Source organism: Dermacentor variabilis, chromosome 10, assembly GCF_050947875.1.
Source record: "Dermacentor variabilis isolate Ectoservices chromosome 10, ASM5094787v1, whole genome shotgun sequence".
Classification (NCBI taxonomy): Eukaryota; Metazoa; Arthropoda; class Arachnida; order Ixodida; family Ixodidae; genus Dermacentor; species Dermacentor variabilis.
The window spans coordinates 53,189,619-53,215,558 of record NC_134577.1 but is presented as its reverse complement, the minus strand read 5'-3'; the positions used below and the strand labels follow the sequence as shown (position 1 = coordinate 53,215,558).

The following is a 25,940-nucleotide window of genomic DNA, read 5'->3' as shown; positions in this document are numbered from 1 at the left end:
GTGGCTATGGTGTTGGGCTGCTGAGCACGAGGTCGCGGGATCGAATCCCGGCCACGGCGGCCGCATTTCGATGGTGGCGAAATGCGAAAACACCCGTGTGCTTAGATTTAGGGGCACGTTAAAGAACCCCAGGTGGTCGAAATTTCCGGAGTCCTCCACTACGGCGTGCCTCATAATCAGAAAGTGGTTTTGGCACGTAAAACCCCAAATATTATTATTAAGCTTGGCACTGTTTGGTGATGGCATGACCGAAAAAGGATGGTTTTAAAACGGCACGCTCGATGACACGTTTTACTAGGTTGAAATGCCCCGTCAAATAAGGCAAAAGCTGAAGTGATGCGTTTTCGGTTTCAAAACAACCTCTAAAACGCGGATGTGCTGGACGTTCAGCAATTCCTTTGACGTTCATTTTCTTCCGATTATTACTGCGATGGGATTTATGTGGACGCTCCAAGCGCAGTTGTGCCGTCGTCGCCGTCATGTTCTGTATAAAGTCCAAGGGCCACACAATCGCCGTGCGCCGTATGCTGTTATGTGCTAGTGAAAGCGTGCGAGGGTGAGACGGCGATCGCGTCTGAATGTCGCGAGCGAAAGGGAGGACGCACAAGGCTCTAGGGGAGGGTAGGGATGGGGGTGCGTTCTCCTCCGGGCGACCCGTACGCCCGTGTGCTCACGCCCGGACCGCTGTATTTGAAAAGCCATCTGTGACGGGAACAAGGTCCGCCGAGGGTAGGCAGGGCGTGTGGGGGTGTTTACTCTGGCCTCGCAGTCCGCTGCGTGCGCCCGCCTGGGCCTCTGTGTCCTGAAAGTCATATGCGACGTGTATAGAGTCCGCCGCGTGCTGTGTGTTCGCTTAGTTCGCCTTCATACATGCGGCAGCACGAAGGTGAGTTCGCTCGTTGCGGCGGCCGCACTTTTGACAGTGAGTTCAGCGTTCATCGAGTGAGATGTGTTCATGTTTGCTTGTGTGCGCGTCACACCACGCTTGTTAATTTAATTATTATGCCTACGTTTAGAACTTTACGTGACCGATAAAAGTACTATGCTAACTTAGTATAGCTGTCCACTAAGTTGCTATCCTAGTCGATACTTCGCCTTTCGGGCGAAAATCACACTTTTTCCTCGGCACATTAAGACTCGACAAAGTTCAACAAGCGGACAAATCATCAAAACCCGTCTACTCTCACAAAGAAAGCTTCGCCTAATTAGAGTTGACATTGAGTGCACGTACACAGTTTAGTATGTCTAGCGAAAACAGCGCCAAGCTCGCCACAATTGCGCCGTGGAAGCATCGGTATTTTTTTAGAAATAGTGGCCCTAAAGAATTTCAAGCAGAAGCACCTTCCGATTTGACATCTGACAAATTTCTCAGAGGAGGTTCTTTTGCGACCAGTGTCATTGCACACCATGTGAATCAGCATCGTTTCGACAAACCGGATAGAGCTGAAAAAATTTCCACGTTTGTTGAAGCTCGAAACTCCTTCTCCATGCTTAATCTCTTGGTCAAATTTCGTAGCACTTTAGCAGCGGCTATTTTTCCTGTGAAACTCAGCTAGAAGGTATCAATCGACATCTTTCTTTCAAGGCCATATTGTATGATCCCGTCGTTCAAACCGTGTGTATGACAAGACAATGAAGTGATGTGACTGCTAAAAAAGCCACTTTTTCGAATATTGCACAACTTCGGGTGCATTTGGCATCGTCAAAAATGAGTAAAATTGCAAAGTCTGAATTCTTTTTTCGGAACGCATGAACTTCCAGAATGCACAAATTAAATGTAGAATGGTAGCCTGGAAAACATAGTATGGCCTAATATATTTGAAGCTATGATGGTTCAGCTGATCGCCTGACAAAAAAACAACTATAACGAGGTTGTTTTTGCAAATAACTAGGTGTTCCAGGTGAAGAAGAGCCTTAGGTAGTCGGCCTGAAAAGATATGTGATACATCACTAGATAACACTACACCTCTGCTATGCATGGCAGAAGTTACATAAAGGTGCTTTTGGACACAATAAATATTGTTACGGGGGTGTTTGGAGTGTAGAAGATTATATTTACAATATATATACAAAATGAGTCCGAGTAGTTAAAATTGCTGACCACAAAGAACTCGCAGCAGCCAGCGTCTCGCGATCTTCGTCTTCCTCTCGTCGTTGATCCTTCCGTAACAATATATAGTTTTTAATTTTGGTGCCAGCACCGGCTTTTCTCTGACGTGCGCCCAAGTTTGCCGGCTAGGGATGCAAAAAACAAAGCTGACTGTGTCTACAACACAGAAATAGGGAAACGGTGTCAGGGTCTGCGTTCTCTTTGAACGAGATGCATGCTCTAGCGTTATGCTGATTCTGCTAGGTACGGGCCCGGTCAAATACACAGCCATTGCACATGAAATATCACGACGGGTTAACTTCATCACAAAGTCCTGCAGAAATTAAAGGTGCGTTACATGCGGTTCATAAAATCAAATATTTGCACTTAAGCAACCAGTAAACCCAGACGAAGCACCGATATTATTTACGCAAATCATTTTATAAGACATATCGCACTGGAATAATTTGTCGCTACGCAATGCAGGCGACATAGCAACATGCATTGCTGCATACAGCAGCAGAACGCTTTGCGCCCGGCTCCCCGGAACCGAAAGCCTGTCATACGACGATGCAAGTAGAAAACGCCTTCATAATTCCAACTGAACGCCTACGCGAGCGTGCAAGTCTTCTCGTGTTGCGTGTTATCGCTATTCGAGAGCCTGAACATGCTCGGCTGTTAACTTCATAAGTGCTCTGTTGAGGCTGATGTGTTCAGACGTGGTTGACGTCCGCTTTTCACACTCACGGAAAGAAAAAAAAAAGAATTGAGTCGAGGCTCCGGTGCTTCACGTGGCTTGTCCTGGTACTGATAGAAAAAAGTAAGCCACCGTTTCTTCGATAGTTTTTCGGGTTCATTCTACTAACAATCTTTACTTGCTAGACGGCAATGTTGCATATATTTACGCTGTCTGCGCGATGCACGTACAAATATGTGAAAAATAAACGTTTTGCTTTTAAAAATTGATTTCCTTTTCTAACTTCCCCTTTGCCTAGCAGATGTGTGAATCGTTCTAACGATGCATCACATACATGTCTAGTTGGAGAAGTCGAGGTTTTGACGGAAGCCCGTCTGGTCGGGAGGCATCATGAAGAAGGGTAAAAAGAAGGACACCGACCACTGAATGAATACATTCAGTGGTCGGTGTCCTTCTTTTTACCCTTCTTCATGTCTAGTTGGACCACTAAACCTGCTTTTTTGATGTTTAATACGCAGCTCATTGCAAAAATTTGGCACGCTATATTTTTCCTGTTGATCTGTCGAACTTTGAAAGCTTCAGATATATTGCGGGCATAATATGACAACAGAGATAACTACCGTTTTCAATTTATTTTGTGCCTTCGAGATTTTTCTTCGTTAAAAAGAGGGAAATTTGAAAATTGCAAATTACCCTCGCTTTTGCCGGTGCCAAAAGTGAATATTTGAAGTCAGATATTTAAAAAACAAGTCACGCCACATCTTCTCATACATACCATCGGAATGTATGAATCGTACAATGTCTTTCTTTGTAAAAAAAGGAGAAAGTTGATTGAGGTCTTCTAGCTCAGCTTAGCAACAACCGTAAATTTTGGCCAGAATGCTAGAAAATATTGGGGAAGAAAAGCAAATGGGGAGAGCGAACTTATAACTTCAACAAACAAATATTTTTCTACTATATCTTGTGACGGTCAAGAAACACTGGTTGATTTAGTGTGGAATGACCCACCATTAACTAAATTGGAGAGTCGCTTCTAGACCTTAGTCCTCGCTTTGTTGCCTCGTCAGCTTGACACGCGAGCGAATAAACATGCTTGGCAAAAAGACCAGAGGACAGCCGGTAATTCGAACTTACAGGCGCAGTGGCCTCGGCCGCTTTTTCATTTGCACGTCTTTTGTTCATGAACATGACATGATAAAGTATGTAAGGTGTGCCTACCTGAAAAATTGCGTCTATGCCAATGTGAAAATATTTACGAAATAGAAAAATTGTTTTTTTTATTGGTCCAAAAAAAGTTTTCTGGCTGCCTAAGGTATGCAATGCTGGTCAGAATAATGCACATTTCTTTTTGTCGTTCTCATTATTAGCTGCAGTTCTTGAGCAGCCAAATGCATCAGCGAAAGCGTCCAAGTTTGTTACCGGAATGTTCACCCTGGAATAGAAACAAAATATGGTTTCACCTTGTGGCATGCCTAAACATTGCTGTGCACTCCAACTGTAGTTTGCCTTCTAATTAAAGCGCCATCTACGTAATTGCTTGTGTGGAGACAAAATTAGAAGAGCGGAAAGCATATAAAACATTTTTTTGCTATTAGAGCTCAAAAAAAGAAGAAAAGCCAAGTTTTTAAGTTTTCTATGTTGACCGCCGCTGCACACTCCTCGCAATGATTTTTAAATGTGTCGGGGCTTTTGCTTGGTAATTCGTGTGCCTGCGCCCACAGTGAGCGTACATCGGTTGTTGCTTTTTTTACGGGTAGCGATTAAACATTATTGTTTTCTCCAGGTGACTCGTGATTGTTTGAGGCTATGCATTCATTGTAGGCTGGAGCACACTCTTGCGCCAACAGAGTTGTCGACGAAGACGCTATAAAGCTAGTGCAACAACCCACCCACTTCCGTCGGCTGACGCCGCAGCGGCGGAATTTGATGTCGCTAATTCTTGCACCTGATTACTGCATCTGAATTCTGCTTCTTTTTTTATTCCTTTTATTCATTCTCTAGAGGCTTTGAATATTCGCACTTAGAAGACTCGGAGTGCAGCTGTCCGCGTTTGATTACCGGTTTACCAAAGCGGTGAGTTTATTTACAAGAGAATTGTACGTTGCCAGCTCGTCATTTGCTTAAAACAGTGGAGTAACAGTGCCTCGCTGTAATGAAAAAATGTCTAAACATTGCAATAGATATATATCTGCGCATAGTAGCCACGTGGTTTTACTATGACACGAGTAAATATGAGTGGCTGGGTGCAGTGAGCAATACATAGAGTACAGGCTTTTATCACTCGTTTTTATCTTTCTTTAAGGGAATGATACTTACAATTTGTGCATTTCTAAAGATATTACCAGAAAAAATTGTGCACGCATAAGCGCACAATTACAGGGCGTGTTGTTCTCTCCCGTCAACTCGGATACCAATACCGACACAGATGGCAACTGAACAAGGCGGTTGTCTTATGCGCTGGAGTATCGAGTGCACCGTCTCACGTGGAGACCCGCACATATATGTAGTTGCATATTATTCAGGGGGTGCTCCATTAAGTGCGACTGGCAGCCTTCGGGAACGGTGATGTACTGATGTTTGCACAACACGGTGTCGCCGCTTCCCGTTCATTGTGCGTGCATTGTACGAAGAGTGGTTGATTTCCACTCGTAAAGCCAGGACGCTGAACAATAAAAGGAGTTTCCTTTATAATAGCCGATTACTCTTTCGTTCAAGTCTACCGGTAGTGGGTGAACGAACTCGACGGTTTCGCTATAGGTCGATCCTTCCCTGCAAAGGATCAAAAAAGGCTCAAGCTTCATGTGCACGGTTTCGGAGAGCTGTAGCTTGCGCATTTGCACTTAGAAAGCCTGTTCAGACCCATTTTGATGAAGATCACACACAGACACACACACACAATATATATATATATATATATATATATATATATATATATATATATATATATAAGGGAAGGCGCTGTGGCTATTGTGTTGTCGGTTCGCTCAGAGGGAGGTCGCCCAGGGACCGATCGAACGGTTGGTAGGGTTATTTTGACAGTGCCGTCGGCACGCAAACTCGTCGCTCTGCAACTCGTGAAGTCAGTTTCAGCTGTCATGCGCTGTGGGTATTTTGTCGAAATGACGCCTTGAACTTCAAACGAAGTATAAACCAGTCATCTACCATGTGATATGCCAATATAATCTTAATTACGGTCAGCTGGTAAGGGCCACCACTTCTAAAACCAATAATATTATGCTTCTTTTTTCTGCAAAAAAGAGCAGTAAGACTTGTAGCTGGGGTTAGTTACAAAACTGAAATGTATAAAATTTTTCTTCAATACAAGATTCTTTTTGTGAACATTCGTCTTCAATACAAAATATTACATACCTTCAGATTTTCTCTGCCATGTATGTCCGAACACCTTAAGGATGTTTCTAAATGGCACACATATAGCAATGTATTTCTACGTCGAAATGAAAGATCGATTCCGCGTGTAAGAACAATCTAAGGTGAACTGAGCATGCAATATTTCCGCATATATCACAGTCACGTATCAAATTTCCAGTTCAATCCCATTCAACATTCTCAATCCATGCAACAACTGACAAGGCTGAGCGACTTGCCAGTTGTAATTGCTAGCAAATGTAAGCAATATACATGCCTGTATTGGTTGGGGCTGTGAGGCATCCGTGAGATTTTAGCCTTCATGTGTTCTGCGCTTGCTACTTCGCACCAAATCTGAAGACGTAAGAAGATAATTTGTTTATTAATCTTCCCCCAAATGTAATACAGGGGCAATTTAACTGCGAACACTGTAGTCCATAGCTTTGGTGCACGCAAGGGAACTTGCAAATAAACAATGGTTGTCATTGCTAGAAAAACTCTGAAGAGCCCCTACCCAAGATCAGTTTATATTAGACATGAAAGTTTCAAAGATACGAGTTACATAACCCATCGCCAGTAACATCAACGAGCAGAATATGTACTGCGCGCCAATAGGTAAGCGCAGTTGCCAGTAAAACATCTGAAAATAACTTTATGGGAATGGTATGTAAATATATTTATTTATTAAGCAATCAAATACCCTACCACTTCCTTGTAATGGAAATTTATCCTCTTGAGATGATTAATTTACAATTTCACCGTTGAGGATATATTTGTCTTGCGCGTCCTCTAATGAACATTGCAGCTTTCATCATTGAAAGCGCAGACCTGCTCAAGATTTTACACCGTGCTGAATAGCAACACTAGAGAATTGGTAACGTCAAACATAAAAGCCTAGACCACATTCCAGAAATCACCACGCCGAATAGATAGCCATGGTTTGAACATGCAATAGTTTTCTGAACGTCGAGACTTTTATGGAAGCTTTGCTTCAAGAATGCATATGCCTCCCTCTAGGTTCGATATGTGATTCGGCGATTTTACTTGCCGCAATCAGGGTGCTAGCATCCGTTTAAATAGCCGTTTTGTATACGCCTGCATCGGCAGCCTGCCAACGACTACTTTCGCGATCGTATAGAACCCGACTTACTGGGATTTCTCTATCTTCGCGATGCCGTCATAACCACAATTATGACAATGAAGAAATTGACGGAAACGCGTTAATTGCAGACGCGGGAACAGTCAAATCGATGCACCGATTAGCATTGCTCCGGAAGCCGTTCAGCACTAGCACGAGCTGAGCTAATCAATGTGGGCAACGTGGCTAAAGCGCCAAAAGACGCTAACGATCTGTGGCACCCAATGAAATGTAGGTTCCCAGAGTGACAGTTTATGCACATCAGTACTGGCCGCGAACTCTCCTGTACTCTGCTCAAAGCTAATTTACGTTCGAGCTAGCCGCTGCACCAGCCGCATGTGTGCGCTCAAAACTTGAGTACCAGTACATGACATGTGCAGTTTTTCGCACGACCACACGCGTGCGGCAGGTGGGCGGTGCGGCAGGCAGCTCGAGCGTAAATTGGCCTTTTACGCTAAATACCGCTGCATGAACGAGACGTCACACACCTGATGGTTAGCATATTTTTCGTCACAGACGGGGTACTGGAATTACGAAGGAACAGCGCCAACTAAGACGACCATCAGAGGGCGAACGACACAGGACAAGTGCCAGTTTCAGCATCAAAGTATAATGGCTCACTTATATTACTTTGTGCGATTTTTCTTAAATATCTTAATTTTCATTTTAATATCTCGTTGGTGCGAGGATGTTTTATTTACTTCTGATTCCTTAAGGGCCGAGGAACCGGTTAACCTAATTAAGCTCCGTTAACCTAATTAAGCTCCGTTAACCTAATTAAGTGAATTTTGGTAACTAACTTTTCACTCAATATATGTCTATCTCATTGCAACATAAATAATTCAGTGGGAAACCGTAGAAGAATAGAGAAATTTATGAAATTTCAGGAACACCATCCACAGCTGAGATCTACGACGCCAAAACGTCGCTGTTCGTCCAATCGACTTTGCAACAGGGCGTACAAATAACGCCGCGGAAGCGCAACAACGTTATTCGCGGTGCTGCTCTTACGTAGAGTAGCCACTGCCACGCATAACGCATTAACGCCACTTAACTTAACGCCACCACATAACGCCACTGCCACGCATAACGCATAACGGTAACGCATTAGCTGTGGCGTGTGCTGCTGAGCTAAAGATCGCCGGTGCGATCCCGGCAGAGGAGGCCGCATTTATATGGATGTGAAGTACTAAAATTCTGACAGTTTTCGTAAAAATGCGCAGAAGACGAAGACGAAAAGAACACATACGACAAGACTGGCGCTACTTTGTCTGTAGCGCGTTTTTTGAAAACTGCCAAGATCAACCAACTCTCCCAAACCAAGGTATATATTGTTACAAAAATACTCGTGTGCTTACATTCGAATGCACGGTAAAGAAGGATTAAATGGTCAAGCGTAATCTAGAGTCCTCGCCTACCACGTGGCTTTAATTGTGTTTTAAGTGCATTAGAATGCGCTTTAAGCGCGTAAGAACACGGAATTTATTTTTTTGTCGTAGCTCGCTGCAATCACCTGATGAGGCATCCAATCGATAGTCGCACGTTTGTATCGCAAGCTGCGGTACGTCTCTATGCCATGGACTTCTCGGGATAACATGAGACACGCTGGCAGGCAAGCAATACATTGAGGTAATAAAGCCAAATGTAACGAGAATCATCAAATAGCGAGAGCTTCCGCCTCTCTTTGTACCTGCAATTTCAGCATCAAAGCGTGAGAAGATGAATTTTCTTCAGCGATTATCTTAACGAACGGTGTTTTTAAAATCACGCTAATTAGTTTTACCTCTCTCGGCGCGCAGCTGCAATACTGCCATGGTAATATATTAGCCTCAAAGATCGAATGAGAAAGCTCCATAATTAATTTAAGTAATTGAACGAACGGACTGCAAAACTGTTCGACCATGTAGTGTTGAATGAGCAAACTGTGATAAAAGCATCGTTCCGTTGCTTTAATGTTATCAGCGCGATATAAATTATACCGAAACTATAGGGGTAAGAGGGGCACGGAGGGACGGGGAGGTGAACGCGCCTCTGTTACTCTATCCTGGCTGCGGCTGCGCATGGCTGTCCTTGCGGCTGTGCGCCTACGTGGCTACGGAAAATCTCGCTCCATCGCACCCATCGCAGTGATCATTTCACTCGTCGCAGTAATCTGCGATGGGTACAAAGACTAGGCACTCAGTGAGTACTAATCGTTTCATGTAAGCTGTCTTCCCTTGCCTTTCGTGGCAGGTCGCGTAATCTCAAGTTTCGGAGACTTTTCGAAGCAAGGAACAGCGCGAAATGTTTACTCACCGAAGCAGGCGAGCGTCATCCCGCCAGCGTTGGGACCGCCACTTTTCGAGTTCATCAAGTGAGATCTGTTCGTGTTTACCGCTGTGCGCGTGGCACTATTCTTGTATAAATTAGTAAGTGAATGTTTACTGCAATGTACATAGCCGATAAAGCGACAAACTTTAATAGTAGTTGTCTAGTGCTTTGCTACTGACTCTCAATGTTGAGCCTGAAGGCGTAACTGCGTTTTTATACAAAGCTTATATTCAATAAAATAAACCACCCAGTATATTGAACTAGGCACCTACCATTCCAAATGTAACAAAGAATAGCTTTTGACCCCACAGATCATCCAAGCCTTCCAGTCTTGCAGCTGGCTTTCCACATTCGTCTTTTAGTAGGGTGGTATACGCCTGAAAAGTTATCAGCGATTCATTAAAATAATTCCTAATTGACAATTTTTTGTTCCTAATATGCAAACTATTCATGTTATCTTAGTTATTTGCATTACACAGACTAAATGCAGATCAAGATCGCATTCCAATGTCCCTGAGCGCTGTGACGCGTGTTTCAATGGTTATTTATTCATTGGTGATCTATCACAGTCGATTGCGAGCCCGGTGATTATATTAGTTTGCGCGAGGGTTTCTTTGAAGTGACGAAACTTTAGCAGTGGGTGCTGCAGCTTAATGCACGCGAGATGAAGCGATAAGAAGCATCTTTGTGTGTGCACTTCAAAGGTCTTGCATAACAAGCATTTGGATGCCATTCGCGATAGTGAAGATGTACTTGGGAAAAGTAGCTGTGCTTTGCGAATCCCTAGCAGAAGACTAGCCCACTAGTTGTCGACAAGCATTCGAATGCAATGTTGGACACTAGATAAGCCAGGTTCATTTTATTGTTAGGGTGAATTTCTCCTTTGAGCCGCATTTATACAGAGTATTGGGCAAATGACACATGGCATCAATTTGGTTGTTGTCCTCAGTAAATGCGGCAGTTCTTGAAGCTCAATTAGTCAACTAATTTGTCAGCTTCAAATATTCAAAATTCTATATATTAGGTAGAGGACATGTAAAGGTTATAAAGTGACCCTAGAAATGTTCAATAATGGGGTTTCTATGACGTTATCTCACTAAGGCGTGCCTCGTAATCATATCCTGGTTCTGTCACATAAGACTTGAGAATTGAAGCTCATGCTTATGCGTTTTGTGAAAGCTTGCTGAAACGCACGCAGCGCTTTCATCGCTCCCGCATGCTTGCCCTGTTTGCTTATCACGATTATATTTCTTCTCTTCACTCGTCCATTTCTGTAAGCAGACGTATGTTGTGAAAACGAATGGCTAGTGCGAGCGCCTTTGACTGCGTGGCCAGGCACCTATGACTGCCTGTCCAGGCACCTACACACCATTTGACACTTTCATTTCTCTTATTTCTATTTCTTTTTTTTATTCCTCTTGCATAGGCTAGTCAACAAAACGCTTTCATCGTTTCTCTTATATTTGATATTATATATTATATACCATTATTATATATTTAATGTATTTCAATTGTTGCGGGTTGTTTCTAACAAAAAATTTCCAACTTCGACCTATGAAATAACATAGGGAATGAACATAGGTTAGGTCTAATGGATGGGTAAAGACAGGCACAAAGTGAAAAAGCTTTTTTTTTCGCATAATTGAGCCCATACCTTAAGGGGTGAGAAATTTGGGTACTATGCATCTAATAAAGTGCACAACCAGGTACAGCAATGCGTTGTGGTTTGGCAAATTACATATTCACTCGACACGTCCTATTCATCTACAGTCTTGTACTCCCACACTTTTCTATCACCCCACAGATGTATAACGCTATCTCTCCATCATCAAAACAATGCGACATGCTTCTACTATCGTATGTTGTTCTCAAACCACTAATAATTTGGTTTCGTTGACGTGAGCTTCTTCCCGTGATGTTACGTAGCAAACGGGAATTTTAATTTAGTGAACAGGTTCTTTATGGTCTATTCAAACTATTCGAAGTTTTTGTGAGGCTGTTGACGAATAGCGTCTAGTCTGTTTGATACAAATGCATCATAAGCAGGGATGTGAACCGCAGAATGCGGCTTCTGTTTTCCCCTGTGATGATAGGGGCATTATCCTGTACTAGCTGAAAGGTCGAGCAGAAACGGCTTTTGGCATCGAGAATACGTATTGATGAGTCTCACCTTGAAAGCCACGTGGAGGCCGACGTTGTCCGCAATGTTTTCATCCAGTGTTCTCCCACCATCAATCTGGCGAATAATGGAGCACACCGAGGTTGAGAAGAGGTAAGCTTACTCATAGGACTAAACGTATTGTCACAACATCAACGTCACACTTCACAGTAGCCTTATATAGTAACAAAACTGTAGAATATAGTAGTCGCTACATATATATTATCAAATAGAACACAAATTTTGAGACCTTAGGAATGCCTTTCTAGAAGTTTAGCCACAAAACACAGGAAAGTGTGCGAACTGAAGGCCCGCAAAGATTTGCCATTTGTTTATCAGTTGACTACGTTGATGTCGCTGCTACCATCGTCAAGCCTATATGTCTGATGGCGCTAGTACAGCCTCTTCTTCCACCGTGGGGCTCTATGGGCACTGTCCACTACACTGCTCCTCCATAGCTATGAAGGCACTGCCGTTGAGCGGTTTAAGTTGGGGAGATGGCGCTGCCACAGTTTATATGAGCTGGCTTAAAGCGGTCGATCAAAATTGTCTCTTCGCGTCCGCTGACAAGAAGTGTGAAAAAGATGGCGTCACACTTGAGGGCTTTGAAGGGACCGTCCTAAGGAGCTTGTAAAGGAGCGCGACTAACGTTGTGACGGATAAATACGGGTCTGCTATGAAATAACTATGGGCTCGTGTAAACATTTCGGTGGTGGTTACTAAGCGGCGGTGGTATAACAGTGGCCATTGCAATGCGAAGGCGGTAGGCGTAAGATTGTAGTTAAGTAGATGATGGTTCCGAGGCGAAGAACTCACCGGTATACGCGAAGTGTCGTGCCGAAAACGAGTTCGGCTGAGGAACACTGTGCATCTGCTTTCAGAGCTGTGCGAAGACCTAGTAGAACCAAAGGCAGGCGCCCTGTCTATGGAATCACGGAGTCATGGGTACGAAGTGCTGCTTTCAGTTGGCGATGGAAGCGTTCTACAATGATATTGGAACTTGGGTGATAAGCTGTCGTTCCTCTGTTGGGTTACACTTAGAAGCCGGGAGAGAGCTTGAAGGAGGGACGAGTCAAATTGTCTTCCTCTGTCTGTCGTTATGGTGTGTCGTAAGCCGTAACGAGAAACCCAGATATTAAGATGGCGTGTGCTGCAGAATGTGGAGTAATGTGCGAGAGTGGTATCGCTTATGACCAGCGTGTGAAGCGGTCGATACAAGTGCGTATATATGGTTGGTTTCAGGATGGTGGTAGCAGACCAACGATATCGATGTGAACGTGGCCGAAACGAACGTCTGCTCGTTTAAAATGACCAGGCGTGCTCATAGTGTGCCGACTGACTTTGGCGCGTTGACACCATATTCATGCTTGATCCCAGCAATGGACGTCAGCGTTCATACGCGGCCACAGATAGCGGTAAGTGACGAGACGTTGTGTGGCACGTACTCCAGGGTGCGATAAGGAGTGTTATGTGTCAAAAAGTTGCTGCTGAGGTCGTTTTAGAACATACGGTCGAAGATGAGTTGTAGACATGTCGCATATGACTGTGACGTTGCAGCCAGACAGCAAGATATCGTCGAAGTGCTGAGAAGCGTTGGCCATCCGGAACGTTTCAAGTTTACGGTCTTTGCGATGAGCGGTAGGGAGGCGGACGAAGTCAATGCCGGAACGATTTACTTGGCTTGTATCTATATGGATCTGTGACAGAGCGTCAGCAACGGGATTATCGGCACCACTGATATGCTTAATATCAGTAAAGAATTCCGAGATATATGCAAGCTGGCAAATTTTGCAGGGAGTGTGCGAGGAACTGGTGGAGGTAATAGCATAAGTGAGCGGTTTGTGGTCGATGAGAATAAATAACTGACACCCTTCAAAGTTGTGACGGAAGTGGCGGACTGTGAGGAGGAGTCCTAGGAATTCGTGACTGACAGTGCTGTAGCGGGTTTCTTCCGGTGTCAACTGGATTGAAGAGAAATATATAGGCTGCCATGTCTTGCCAACGAGCTGTTGAAATATGGCGCCGACAGCTATGTCAGAGGCGTCTACCATAACGCACATAGGAGCGTCTGATTGGGTGTGTACCAGTAGAATAGGGGTGGCAAGAGCGTTCTTGGCAGAGATAAAAGCAGATTAAGCAGCATTAGTCCATGATATAGGCGGGCTAACTCATGGTGTACCTAAGAGTAGAATGTGCAGAGCCTGCAAAACTGAAGCAAAACGAGGAATGAAACGGCGATAGTAATTGATTGGGCCCGGAACAGCCCATAATTGCTTGATGGATGACGGACGTGAGAAATGTTTAATGGCTTGGCCACGGAATGAAACGGTGTGGATACTATGGTCGTCTATTCGATGGCCCAGAAAATAGAGAGAAGCAACACCAAACTCACTCTACAAAATGTTTATAACTAGGCCATATTTGCGGGGACATATAAACATCTTACGTAGGTCAGATACATCTTCCAACTGCGGAGCTACTCAATACAAGAATGTCGTCTAAATACACGAAGCAATAAGTCAGGCCACGGAGTGCTTGATCGACAAGAAGCTCAAACATGTTTGAGCTGCATTACGGAGGCCGAATGGCATGCGCACTTATTCAAGCATGCCAAAAGGGGTAATGATTGCTGTTTTAGGGATGTCGAGAGTCTCGACAAGAAAATGGTGATGAGCTTTTACTAGATCCACCTTGCTAAATATGCAACAACCGTGAAGCGATCCGGTGAAATGAATCGTGCACGTTGGGTGTAGGGTACCTATCAGGAATCGTCGCTTTGTCTAAGGCGCGGTAATCGCCACACAGCCGCTAATCACCCGTCTTCTTGGGAACTATGTGTAAAGCAGATGACCAAGGGCTAGCCGAAGGACGAAGAAAGCCCAACTTAAGCATGTGCTCGAATTCTTCCTTTGCAATTTCCAAATGGTCTGGTGCTAAGGGGCGAGGTCGGGCCTATTTTGGGGGTCCTTTAGTGACAGTGCGGTGGGTGACTTGCCCTATTGGACGATCTGGCGAGGGCGGTTTGAACAGCTCCCGAAATTCCAGTAGGATAGCGGGCCACGATTTTGGTACCTGGGTATGTGCTTGTACGAGACGCAATAGTGGAGCAGACGTGGTGATACCTCGTGCGGACAGGTTTGTTGGGGAATCACGAAACCAGTGGTGGAGGTCGACGAAAAGCTTAAACTTCCACAATATGTCAGCGCTGATGAAGAGCCCCCGGACATCGGCGTCGGTAAATAGCCATCGAAAAGGGCGTCGCAGACCAAGGTCCAGAGTGTACCTGGACCTTGGAAGTGTACCATTTGTACCATTGTACCAGTGTACCATTTCCTGGAAAGTTCCTAGGCGGAAGGCACTGACGTGCGCGAGTGCCATATCTGCCGTGATAGCAACAAATCAAGGCAGACGGATGGTCTGATACGTTTTCGTCATGCGACCGATGCCGCTACTGCTGGTCATTCGTACGAAAGCGCAAGGCAGCCAACTTGTTAGCAACTCTACTTGAGCAGCAAGATGTATGCTTGAACTGTCGGGTTCATCAAAGTACGGCTGTAACTGGGGTTGTGTCGCAACGGGTGCATTACAATGGTCAACAGCGGATATCACAGGATGGAAAGAATCCATAATCTGGTCTGCCATCGTCGCTAAGGCCTCGACAGACGTCATAGTAGGTGAGCCACATAAAATTATGCTTATCTGGTTCGGTAGATGCTGGAAGAGTAGTTCTCGAAGGATTTTCGAGTCTACAAATGATAGGTTGGTTCTCAGGAGTTGTGTCATGCGACGAAGCCGCTCAGTCTGTTTTCTGTCACTAAGTTCCTCCGATGAGAGGCGCTGTTGAATTCGTCGCGACTCAGAGTCGGTGGTGCGCCATCTTAACTCCTGCTTAAGGGTGTCGTACTGATCATCCGGCGGAGGAGCTAGCAAAATCTCGCGGACCAAAGCTGCAGTGGTCGGTTTAAGCGCACTCACGATGTTATAGTACTCGGCTGCCTAAGATGGGAATCGGTGACGGCGAAATTACGACTCGATCTGAGCAAAAGCCCGCAAAACATGAAAAACTGCCACGCGACTAGTCGCGTGCTTTCTCATTATTCTTACAGGTTTGAAAAAATAATCTTATGTAGCATAGATTGAGCCACAGAAAGATGGATAGGCAATTTTTAATGATGGCCTACACTTTTCTTATTTTCAATCTCGCTCCGACTAAAATATTTTACAAGTATATAATTATTAATAACTAAGTGTGAAATTAGGCGTCCTACAAAATATATTCTGTCATACCCCAAGCGACCAAGGTTTGGTCGCTTGGGGCAGGACAGAAGAGGCAAGACAATTCTGCGTCTTCGCTCCTTGAAGTGGCAGAACGTGTGTCGAGTGAGATCGTGGGCAACGCTGTCGAACACTGTGAACGAAGTTAAAATCAAGATCCGGGACCTCAAAAAGAGGTGCGAGGTAATGCTTACTCATTTCTCTCGGGTTCACGACTAAGGCGCCACTGAACCTTTAAACAGGTGCGTCTTGTCGGTACCACAGTGACTCGTATGTCTCTTTCGCTGTAGAAAACCAAGAAAACGTACACTCACGCTTCACTAAATGCAATTCGTAACCGAGCATAGGCAGCGTCTTACGTTCCGTTGCGGGCAAAATTGTTGTGCGCGTGAGCACTAGCTTACCCGCTGAACGTCCAATGACCGTAAGCGCTTGAGCTGAGCGGAGCGGAGCTGAAGCGCTTTGCTCAATAGCATGTTATTTATTTATTTATTTATTTTACACTTAAGATGACCCATTTTATATTAGCCTCCCAAAGATCGCCTGCGTAACAGATGGATTAGGTTGAGTTCAAATAAAATACTTTGTAGATGCATACAAATGTGAGACACGAATGCATGAAAAACAGTGCAGCTGTACATGCGAATTTTTTCACCTTAAAGAAGTACCCTAGGGATGTTTTTTGCCACGGTCCCCATCATCCCACTCCAGACGGTATCATTACTATCCAATACAATTAATTGGGTATACCCAATCCTTTTGAAATATCTCATTATACCCAAAGTTAGCATTTGCATAGTCAGCGATATATCCCACGCATGATTCTGTCTTATGCGCTGGCTCTACTGACGCCGGGGTGTGGCTACACTTTCGCACTCGTAGGGCTGTGTTAATTCATCGCTCCCGCCGACGCCTTGAGGAAACTGCTGCTTTGAGGCTCTGACGCCAGCTGTGTTGCCGATTAAGTTTTGATGCTAACCGCTTAGTCACCTTTCACCACCGCAGCCCTACAATTTACTAGTTGACATCCACCGTGCAGCTGTAAAATGTGGCCTCATAAATAAATAACGGATTATTCGCTAAACGCACAGCACAAAGTAGTGACTCTCTATTCGAGTAAGGTATTTGAAAGATGTCTTTTTCAGCTGAAGCTTGTATTGCCTCACTTGTGTCGGCGTCGGTGTTGGTGTGGCCGTACAAAAAACCTAAGCCGCGCGAAAATAAATATTGCTTGTCGGGTTGCGAGGCCGCCACGATAAACGATTCAGCCACTGTCGGTTGATCATACGCGAATCTTAAAGCGGGGTTTTATACGCATGAAGAAATAGACGCAGCGCAAGGCGCGAGCCAATAACAGGCGTCGCCTCCCTCCGGAGGAGGGAAAAGGTGTGATCGCATGTTCGCTCGCCTCGCGCCCGCCGCATCCCGCCACTTAAGGCCCGGAAGTCAGGTGGGGAGGCCGCATTTGGTTCCTTCTGCCTAAGAGCAGGCTGCGTTGAAGGAACGGCAGTGGGAGTGGGCCGTGCGTCGTGCGTTCGGGCGCAGAACAGGCAGCGTTTGATAAACGTCGCTAGGAACTCACTCGAGGAAGGGTTCATCATCGACGGGCCCACCTCGCCGTGAGGGAGCGTGAAGCCGAGGAGTTACGATAACGAAGGGCTGCGGATCCCGAGTTTCGCTTGCACCCCTCTTCACAGTAGTGTAAGGGCCGTCATTTCGTATTTTCTTACGATTATTTATAATGTTTCCAAGCTAATTCACGTCTCTGACGCAATTTGTGTTGCAGGGCGCCCCTTTTTTTAATTTGTGACCGACAATCACATCACTCTGCGGCTTTCAACACCTCATAGAACCGTTGCAGAACATTCTTTACAGTTGTCCCGGAAAACTGAATGTCTATTCACCTCAGCGTTTCCTGAATAAGCGCTTTCAGCTGGATCAGACCATGTGGCACGATGAGTGATTCGTACCAAAGTTTACTATTCCGTAACGCAGGTGTGGTCGCTAGTCGGGCAGGTGTGGTCGCGGGTCGAGAAAATAGGCTGAAAGAGACCGGCACTCCCTGTTGCGTCGCACATTATTTTCGTGACCTTGTCGCGACAAAGCATCTCCTTTAAGCACAAAGCACCTCACCATTACGATGGTTTGGGATCTAATGCAATAGCATGCCATCAAGCTACTGTTCGTGAGTGTATACTCAGCGACAAAATATTGCGGGGCACGAGATCTGAGAAACAGTTGAATATGTCCGCAACCTCACCATGCAGTCTAGTATTTGCATTTCGGGAATATGCTAGAATAAAAAATACCAGAATATGCTAAGAGCATTTCCGTGTGCAGTTTTACTGGCTGCTACAAGCTTCTCGGGAATTGAACGTTTTTTGAGATCCCGTGGACAGTAAGATTTTCTTGCCGTGTGCAAATAATGTGAGTTTACTTGAGCAGGGTCACCGCTTACTGGGCAAGACCGCCTTTCATTCTACCACCACAAGCATCATACTACAAACCAGTATATCTTGGAAACAAGCTCATAACTAACTACTTCGAATTAAGAGTAACTGCGGAAAGCAATAACACTTACGGGCATGTTCGCTGTTTTGTCAAATATGCCTCCGTACTGATTTTTAAAGCACTCTGCCTCAGTTTGGTAGGCACCGTTATTGTCATTTGCCCACCACGGAGTTTGGCCGCCATTTTCATCGTAAAATCTTCCTAGAAAGGGGCAGCAGAGATTACAGATGCAACACTAAAAATTTTATGGGTTAATGAGTGTACCATCTGAAGCGTCTCCTCGTAAGAATATTTGTTCACACACAGACACACAAACACACACACACACACACACACGCATATATATGAGCATAGTAGTTAATGTCAGATGAGACATTTATTCAAGTAAACAACAAATCACATTGCGAATTCTTATGCTGGCTTTGCTTGTCTTCCCAAACAAAGGCAATTCTACTTATTTAGAAAGCAAACGCTCCACATGCTAAAACTTGCTACACACACACACACACACACACACACACACACACACACACACACACACACACACACACACACACACACACACACACACACACACACACACACACACACACACATATATATATATATATATATATATATATATATATATCTCAAAGCCATTATAAGACTAAGGGCAAAAACGAAATCCATTTAACAGTGAACCTCTTCGTGCGAATAGGAAAATTGCAGTGTCTCTTAAGATCTCTCTTAAGAGGTGAACGGCGAAAGCCTGCCCTTCGTCCTCTTTTCATTCAACTCTTTGTCTTTTCCTCTTCTCTTTCTCTTGTTACAAGTCATTTCAGTCATTATTAGTCATTACTGGTTATCACTAAGCATTTTCATCATCTGTAATGACTTGTAGTCGTTACAAGTTCATTAGACATATTGGTCATTTCATAGTCATTACTAGTCATTCTAAGTCGTGTCAGTCATTATTAATCATGACTGCTCACTGGTAAGCATCTTTAGTTATTTGTAATTAGTTGTGGCCATTATAATTCGTCGTTACACATATTGGTCATTTCGTAGTCATTACTAGTGATTACAAGTCATTTTAGTCATTACTACTCATTACTATACATTTCTAATAATTTCTAATCAATTGTGGACATCACAAGCCGTCGTTAGACATATTGGTAATTTCGGAGTCATTAGTAGTCACAACAAGTCATCAGTAGTCAGTATTAGTCATTCCTACTCATTTTTAACCTCTAATAATCTCTGTTATAACGTTATCATTCCCTAACTGTCAATCATTTTTCATTCTTTAATGTATCTTTAACCTGTCTCCATAAGCCATAATGACGCTTCAGCGGATTCTCAGGTGGTCAGGTCTGCTGACACAAACTTCACCATGAACCTAGAAAGGCTTTTGTCTTAAAATGCGTTACTGCACATAAGACAACCGTTCCATGGGGAAGCAACCCACTTGGAGCGGCCCGTATATTTACAATTACAGAATGTACTCATATCATCTTTTTAGATTTTCGCAGTGGTGACGTTTATGCGATTAGCATTCTTGAACGACAGAAAGCTGAGCTAGTTGCTGAGGTTTCATAATGTTGACCACTTCTCTTGTGTCCGTGTCTGCACGCCTTACCGTCTTTTTTTCATTGTGTAGCACTGTTGGAGTACATCGTGCATTTACCAGGGGTTCACTAACTGTCTATATATGTATTGTAACGAAGATTACAGCACCATCGCTATCGGTATGACTGTGATAGTTCCAACAGGCGTCGTTCAGTGTCCGTCATCAGAAGCGGATAAGAAACCGCCAGCGCGTATAAGAAGCACGCGCTGTTTCGAATAAAGCATTCTCTGTCTGGAGCTCGTCGGTCACTTGCTCGTCACGCTGCGCGCCAGTGCGCGTCACCATCCTCGCAGTACACAACACATGGCGACGAGGGTAGGATCGATGCAAGTGGCTTCCCGGAACCGCGGCGGCTGCTGACAACAAACGGGGCAGGCAACCAGGCCAGAGCGGCGGAACCTCGAGGAAACGGCCAATATGTCAAAAGTGGGAAGAATCGATTGTTTCGACGAAAAGGCCTAAAGTTTGGAGTCGTACATGGAACGGTTTGAGTTGTATGTGGAGGCAAATGAAGTAACCAACAGCAAGAAATTAGCCGTATTCTTGACGGTCGTAGGACCGAAATCGTACGACATGCTGAAAAACCTGCTCGTACCCCATGCGCCGTCCAGTAAAGCGTACCATGAGGCAAAAGCGATTCTGTAGAACCATTACAGCCCCCGGAAAGTCATGATAGCGGAAAGGTGCAGATTCAACCGCCACGTACACTTTGAACAAGAAAGCGTGACAGAATTCACACTCCAGCTGAAGAATTTAGCCAGAAGTTGCGCATTCGGTGACTTTCTTGACCAAGCCTTCAAGGACAGGCTCATAGCGGGGCTGCAATGCGCGGACACCCAGCGGGAGCTGTTTGCGGCAGACGCCGGAGTTCTGACTTTTGAAGGGGCTAACAAAATTGCTCTGAACTGCGAAATCGCATCGAAGCAGTGGCAACAAATTAAGTCTGACGAAGCAGGTCGTCAGGTGTACCTGACAGCTGAAAGCAGGCAAATAGGCAAGCTCTCAGGCCCCCAACACCGCGTCACAGAAAAGCGCAGGCGAGGAGTCAGGACAGAGCAGATAGAATGTTTCCGATGTGTAAAAAACCACTCGAAAAGGACGTGTCGATACCGCAGTTACAAGTGACACAACTGTGGCACGCAAGGTCATGTCACGACAATGTGCAGGCGGGGAACCTAACCACGCAAATATTTAAATTGGGTGCACGATTCTACGGAAGAATCGGAGAACGATTTCCAAATTTGTAGTAACGCCAGCAACAAGCCGGCGTATTAAGTTACGGTGAATGTAGAGGGCCACAACGTGACCGGTGCAAATAGACATGGGCGCCTCAGTCACGGCGATGCCGCTGGCAAAGTATCAGCATAACTGGGTGCACCGGCCCCTGGAGGCGGTGGCTGATCCGTGAAGAACGTACACGGGCGAGCTTGTCTTAGTTCTTGGTTCCTTTGACGCGTAAGTAAAATACAACAAGCAGACTTCCGTCCCTCCCCCGATGATAGTCGAAGATGGAGGAAGGCAGTGGTGATGCCTACTGGGAAGAAACTGGCTAAGTCGACTAAGGGTAAATTGGAACAAAGTCGCTGTCACAGGGGAACTAGGCATGGTAACTGAGCTGAAACATAAATTTGCGCCGGTTTTTCTTCCAAGCCACTACCCAAGTCACTCTTGACGATAAACACACATAAAGGACTCTTCCAATATCAGCGTCTGCCTTTTGGCATTGCAAGCGCTCCGGCGGTATTTCAGTCTCTTATGGACATAATTCTCAGTGGTATTCCTCACGTAGGATGCTACATTGATGATGTTATCATTGGAGGTACCCCACGGCGGACTGTCTAGAGTGGCTAGAACAAGTACTCCAGGGGTTTCAGTCCTACAATGTAATTGTTCAAGATGAAAAATGCAAGTTTTTTTTAAATGTAAGTTTGCTACCTGGGCCACCGGATATCGGCAGCCGGAAACTAGCCTTTGGGATCAAACGTTAAAGCAATTACGGCTGAGCCAGAACCCTCAAATGCAACGTAATTGAAATCATTCTTGGGCATGGTGACCTTTTATTCCTAGTTTCTGTCGAACTTGGCGATCGTGGCAGGACAGGCTACCAACAGGACAAAGTGCTGCGAAAGGTTGCGGAACATACTCATAGTGGATGGCCACTGCGAGTAGAAGCCGAGCTACGGCCATACCACACCAGACGCATGGAACTATTGCTAGAGCAAGGATGCGTGACATGGGGTAGAAGGGTCGTTGTTCCGCCCAAACTGCAAGAATGTGTGTTGACATTACTGCATGCTCAGCACCCTAGCACAGTCCAAATGAAGATGTTAGCTCGCGGCCTAGTGAGGTGTCCTGGGCTTAACGCAGCCACTGAAACCATCGTGAAAAGTTGCTCTCCTAGGCAACGCGGAGTAGCGCTCCCCGCGCACCTTTGGAACCCTGGTCATTTCCCGCTCGCTGCTGGCAAAGCGTACACGTAGATTTTTTCGAGTGCGAAGGCGCTTCATTCTTGCTGTGTGTCGACTCTTATTCAAAGAGGACTGATGTCTTTCAGACGAAATGGACAACGGCCGTGAATACCATTGAACAGTTTCATACCCTCTTTGTTGCATACGGGTTGCCGGAACAGCCCACCTTATCACCTGCAGTCTAATGGAGAGGCTCAGAGGTGCGTGCAAACAGTAAAAAAAAACCTTGCGTAAGCAACTACTCCATGATAGCACTTCCGGCAGACACAGCACGCTAGGACAATGTCTAGACCATATTTTGCTTGCCTATCGGGCAACTCCATGCGCAGTAACGGGCCCACCCTGGTTTGTGCCGTGCCTTGCGTCAGCGAGATCCCCTATTTTCTCCGACACAGATGACAAAGACGTTGAAGATTGGATCTCTTTTTATGAGCGAGAGGCTGAGTAGTTTATCTGTAGAGATTTATACAGTAGTAGTGGCACCCACGACGATAATGGAAGGGGGAATAGTCTGGAGGAATTTGACATCCCACAAGTAACGCCAGAAGAAGTAAAGAAAGCCTTGGGAGCTATGAAAAGGGGGAAGGCAGCTGGGGAGGATCAGGTAACAGCAGATTTGTTGAAGGATGGTGGGCAGATTGTTCTAGAAACCCTGACCGCACTGTATACACAATGCTTCATGACCTCGAGCCTACCAGAATCGTGGAAGTACGCCATCAAAATCTTAATCCATAATATCCATACACTTCAATAATTATAGACCGATAAGCTTACTGCCCGTTGCCTAAAAAGTATTTACTAAGCTAAACGTTCTCTCCAATGCTATTCACAGCGTGTTTAGAGGAGGTATTCAGAGACCTGGATTGGGAAGAACTGGGGATAAGAGTTAATGGACACTACCTTAGTAACTTGCAATTCACTGATGATATTGCCTTGCTTAGTAACTCAGGGGACCAATTGCAATGCATGTTCACTGACCTGGAGAGGCAAAGCAGAAGGGTGGGTCTAAAAATTAATCTGCAGAAAACTAAAGTAATCTTTCACAGTCTCGGAAGAGAACATCAGTTTACGATAGGTAGCGAGGCACTAGAAATGGTACGGGAATACATCTACCTGGGGCAGGTAATGACCGTGGATCCGGATCACGAGACTAAAACAATCAGAAGAATAAGAATATGCTGGGGTGCATTTGGCAGGCATTTTTAGATCATGAACAGCAGGTTGTCATTATCTCTCTAAAAGAAAAGTGTTTAACAGCTGTGTCTTACCAGTACTCATCTACGGAGCTGAAACCTGGAGGCTTACGAAAAGGGTTCCACTTAAATTAAGGACGACGCAACGAACTTTGGAAAGAACAGTGGTGGCTGTAAAGTTAAGGGATAATAATAGGGAAGATTGGGTGAGGGAACAAACGCGAGGTAATCACATCTTAGTTGAAACCAAGAAAAAGAAATGGGCATGGGCAGGCCATGTATTAAGGAGGGAAGATAACCGATGGTCATTAATGTTACGTACTGGATTCCAAGAGAAGGGAAGCTTAGCAGGGAGTGGCAGAAAGTTAGATTCGTGGATGAGATTAAGAAGTTTGCAGGGACAACATGGCCATAATTAGCACATTACCGGGGTAGTTGGAGAATTATGGGAGAGGCCTTCGCCCTACAGTCGGCGTAGCCAGGGTGCTGCTGCTGCTGCTGCTGCTGATGATGATGATGATGATGATGATTATGATGATGATGATGATTATGACTAAGAGTGCCCATAACCAGTGGCACGATGTTACCAACTTGAGAAACGTCGCATTCTAACTTCTGTCGCTCCATCGACAATGAAACGTCATCCTCAGAACGAAACCAGCTTATCACTCTCCTGCAGAAGCTCGCTTCTTTCGGCAGCCATGCTTCCTGTTTGGGCCGCACATTGACCGTTTTTCACCAGATAGATACCGGCAGTCATGCACTTTTACGCAATGCGCTTGCCGAGTATTGTCCTCTGAGCGCCGTGTCATTGACCACCAAGTTGCTGACATGCTCAAAGTGGCGTTGTGCAGCCTGCAAACAGTCCCTGAACAACATCGGTCGTTCTGGTTAAGAAAAAGGATGGCTCTATTCGATTCTGCGTAGACTGCTGATGTCTGAACAAGATAACGCGCAAGGACGTTTACGCCTTACCGCGCATCGACGACGCTCTCGACTGTTTGCAGGGAGCGGAGTTCTTTGCTGGATTTACGTTCCAGATACTGGCAAGTCCCTTTGGCACCATCTGATCGACCTAAAACAGCATTTATAACAACTGATGGATTATACGAATCCATCCTAATTCCTTTCGGCCTGTGTAACGCGCCAGCCACATTGGAGAGAATGATGGATAATATTTTACGCGGCTTCAAATGGAACCCATGTCTATGCTACCTGCATAACTTAGTTGTCTTTTCCGCTGATTTTGGAACACATCTCAGCCGTCACGAGCACGTTCTGAAATGCCTTGCTGCCTCGGGACTTCAACTTAACTTTAAGAAAGTCGTTTTGGCACCCGAAACTTACTATTCTTCACCATGCTCTATCGCGAGATGGCGTCCTTCCGGATCCAGCCAAGCTCCGCGCTGTCGCCGACTTTCCAGAACAAAAAAAAAAGTTAAAGGAGCTTCAAAGTTTTCTTGGTGTACGCTCGTATTTCCAACGTTTCATTCGAAATTTCGATTCCATAAGTGCACCCCTGACCGCCCTTCTAAGTGGCAACAAAGAACTTTCCGCTTGTTCACCCGCCTGCGACGGTGCCTTCACGAAATTACACCACCTGCTAATCTCACCCCCTATCTCCCGCCACTTCGATCCTGCAGCGCCCCCAGAGGTCCACACCGATGCCAGCGGCGTCGGACTCGGCGCCGTACTCACTCAACGAAAGCTGGGGTTTGATTAATATGTCGTTGCCTACGCGAGCCGAACTCTAACAAAGGCCGTGGCTAATTAATCTGTTACAGAGAAAGAGTGTTTAGTTATTATTTGGGCCCCTGAATAATTTCGTCCTTATTTGTATGGTCACCCTTTCGATATCATCACTGACCACCACGCCCTTTGTTGGCTGTCTACCCTTAATGACCCATTTGGCCGCCTTGCTCGCTGGACCCTTAAGCTACAGGAGTACGACATCCGTGTTCTCTACCATTCCGGCTGCGAACACACGGACGCTGACGCCCTTTCTCACTCACCGGTCTCCGCTGACTGCGCTTGCCTATCCGTCCTTGAGCCCGCACTTACAGCTGATGCACTGCGCAACATGCCGTTGGAGCAGCGCCTCCTTTCTGGTCCATCCACCTCTT

At 45.4% G+C, this 25,940-nt stretch overlaps 1 protein-coding gene across 1 annotated transcript; it reads right to left on the bottom strand.

The window, feature by feature from the left end:
* Positions 1-4,075: 4,075 nt before the first annotated feature.
* LOC142559243 (neprilysin-1-like) lies at positions 4,076-18,620 on the bottom strand. Its single transcript, XM_075670870.1, has 5 exons — positions 18,615-18,620; positions 11,771-11,836; positions 9,873-9,977; positions 6,430-6,506; positions 4,076-4,218 (listed from the first exon to the last, which is right to left on the bottom strand). Exons 1-5 carry the CDS (start codon positions 18,618-18,620, stop codon positions 4,113-4,115), a joined length of 360 nt encoding a protein of 119 aa, XP_075526985.1. The 3' UTR covers positions 4,076-4,112.
* Positions 18,621-25,940: the final 7,320 nt, after the last annotated feature.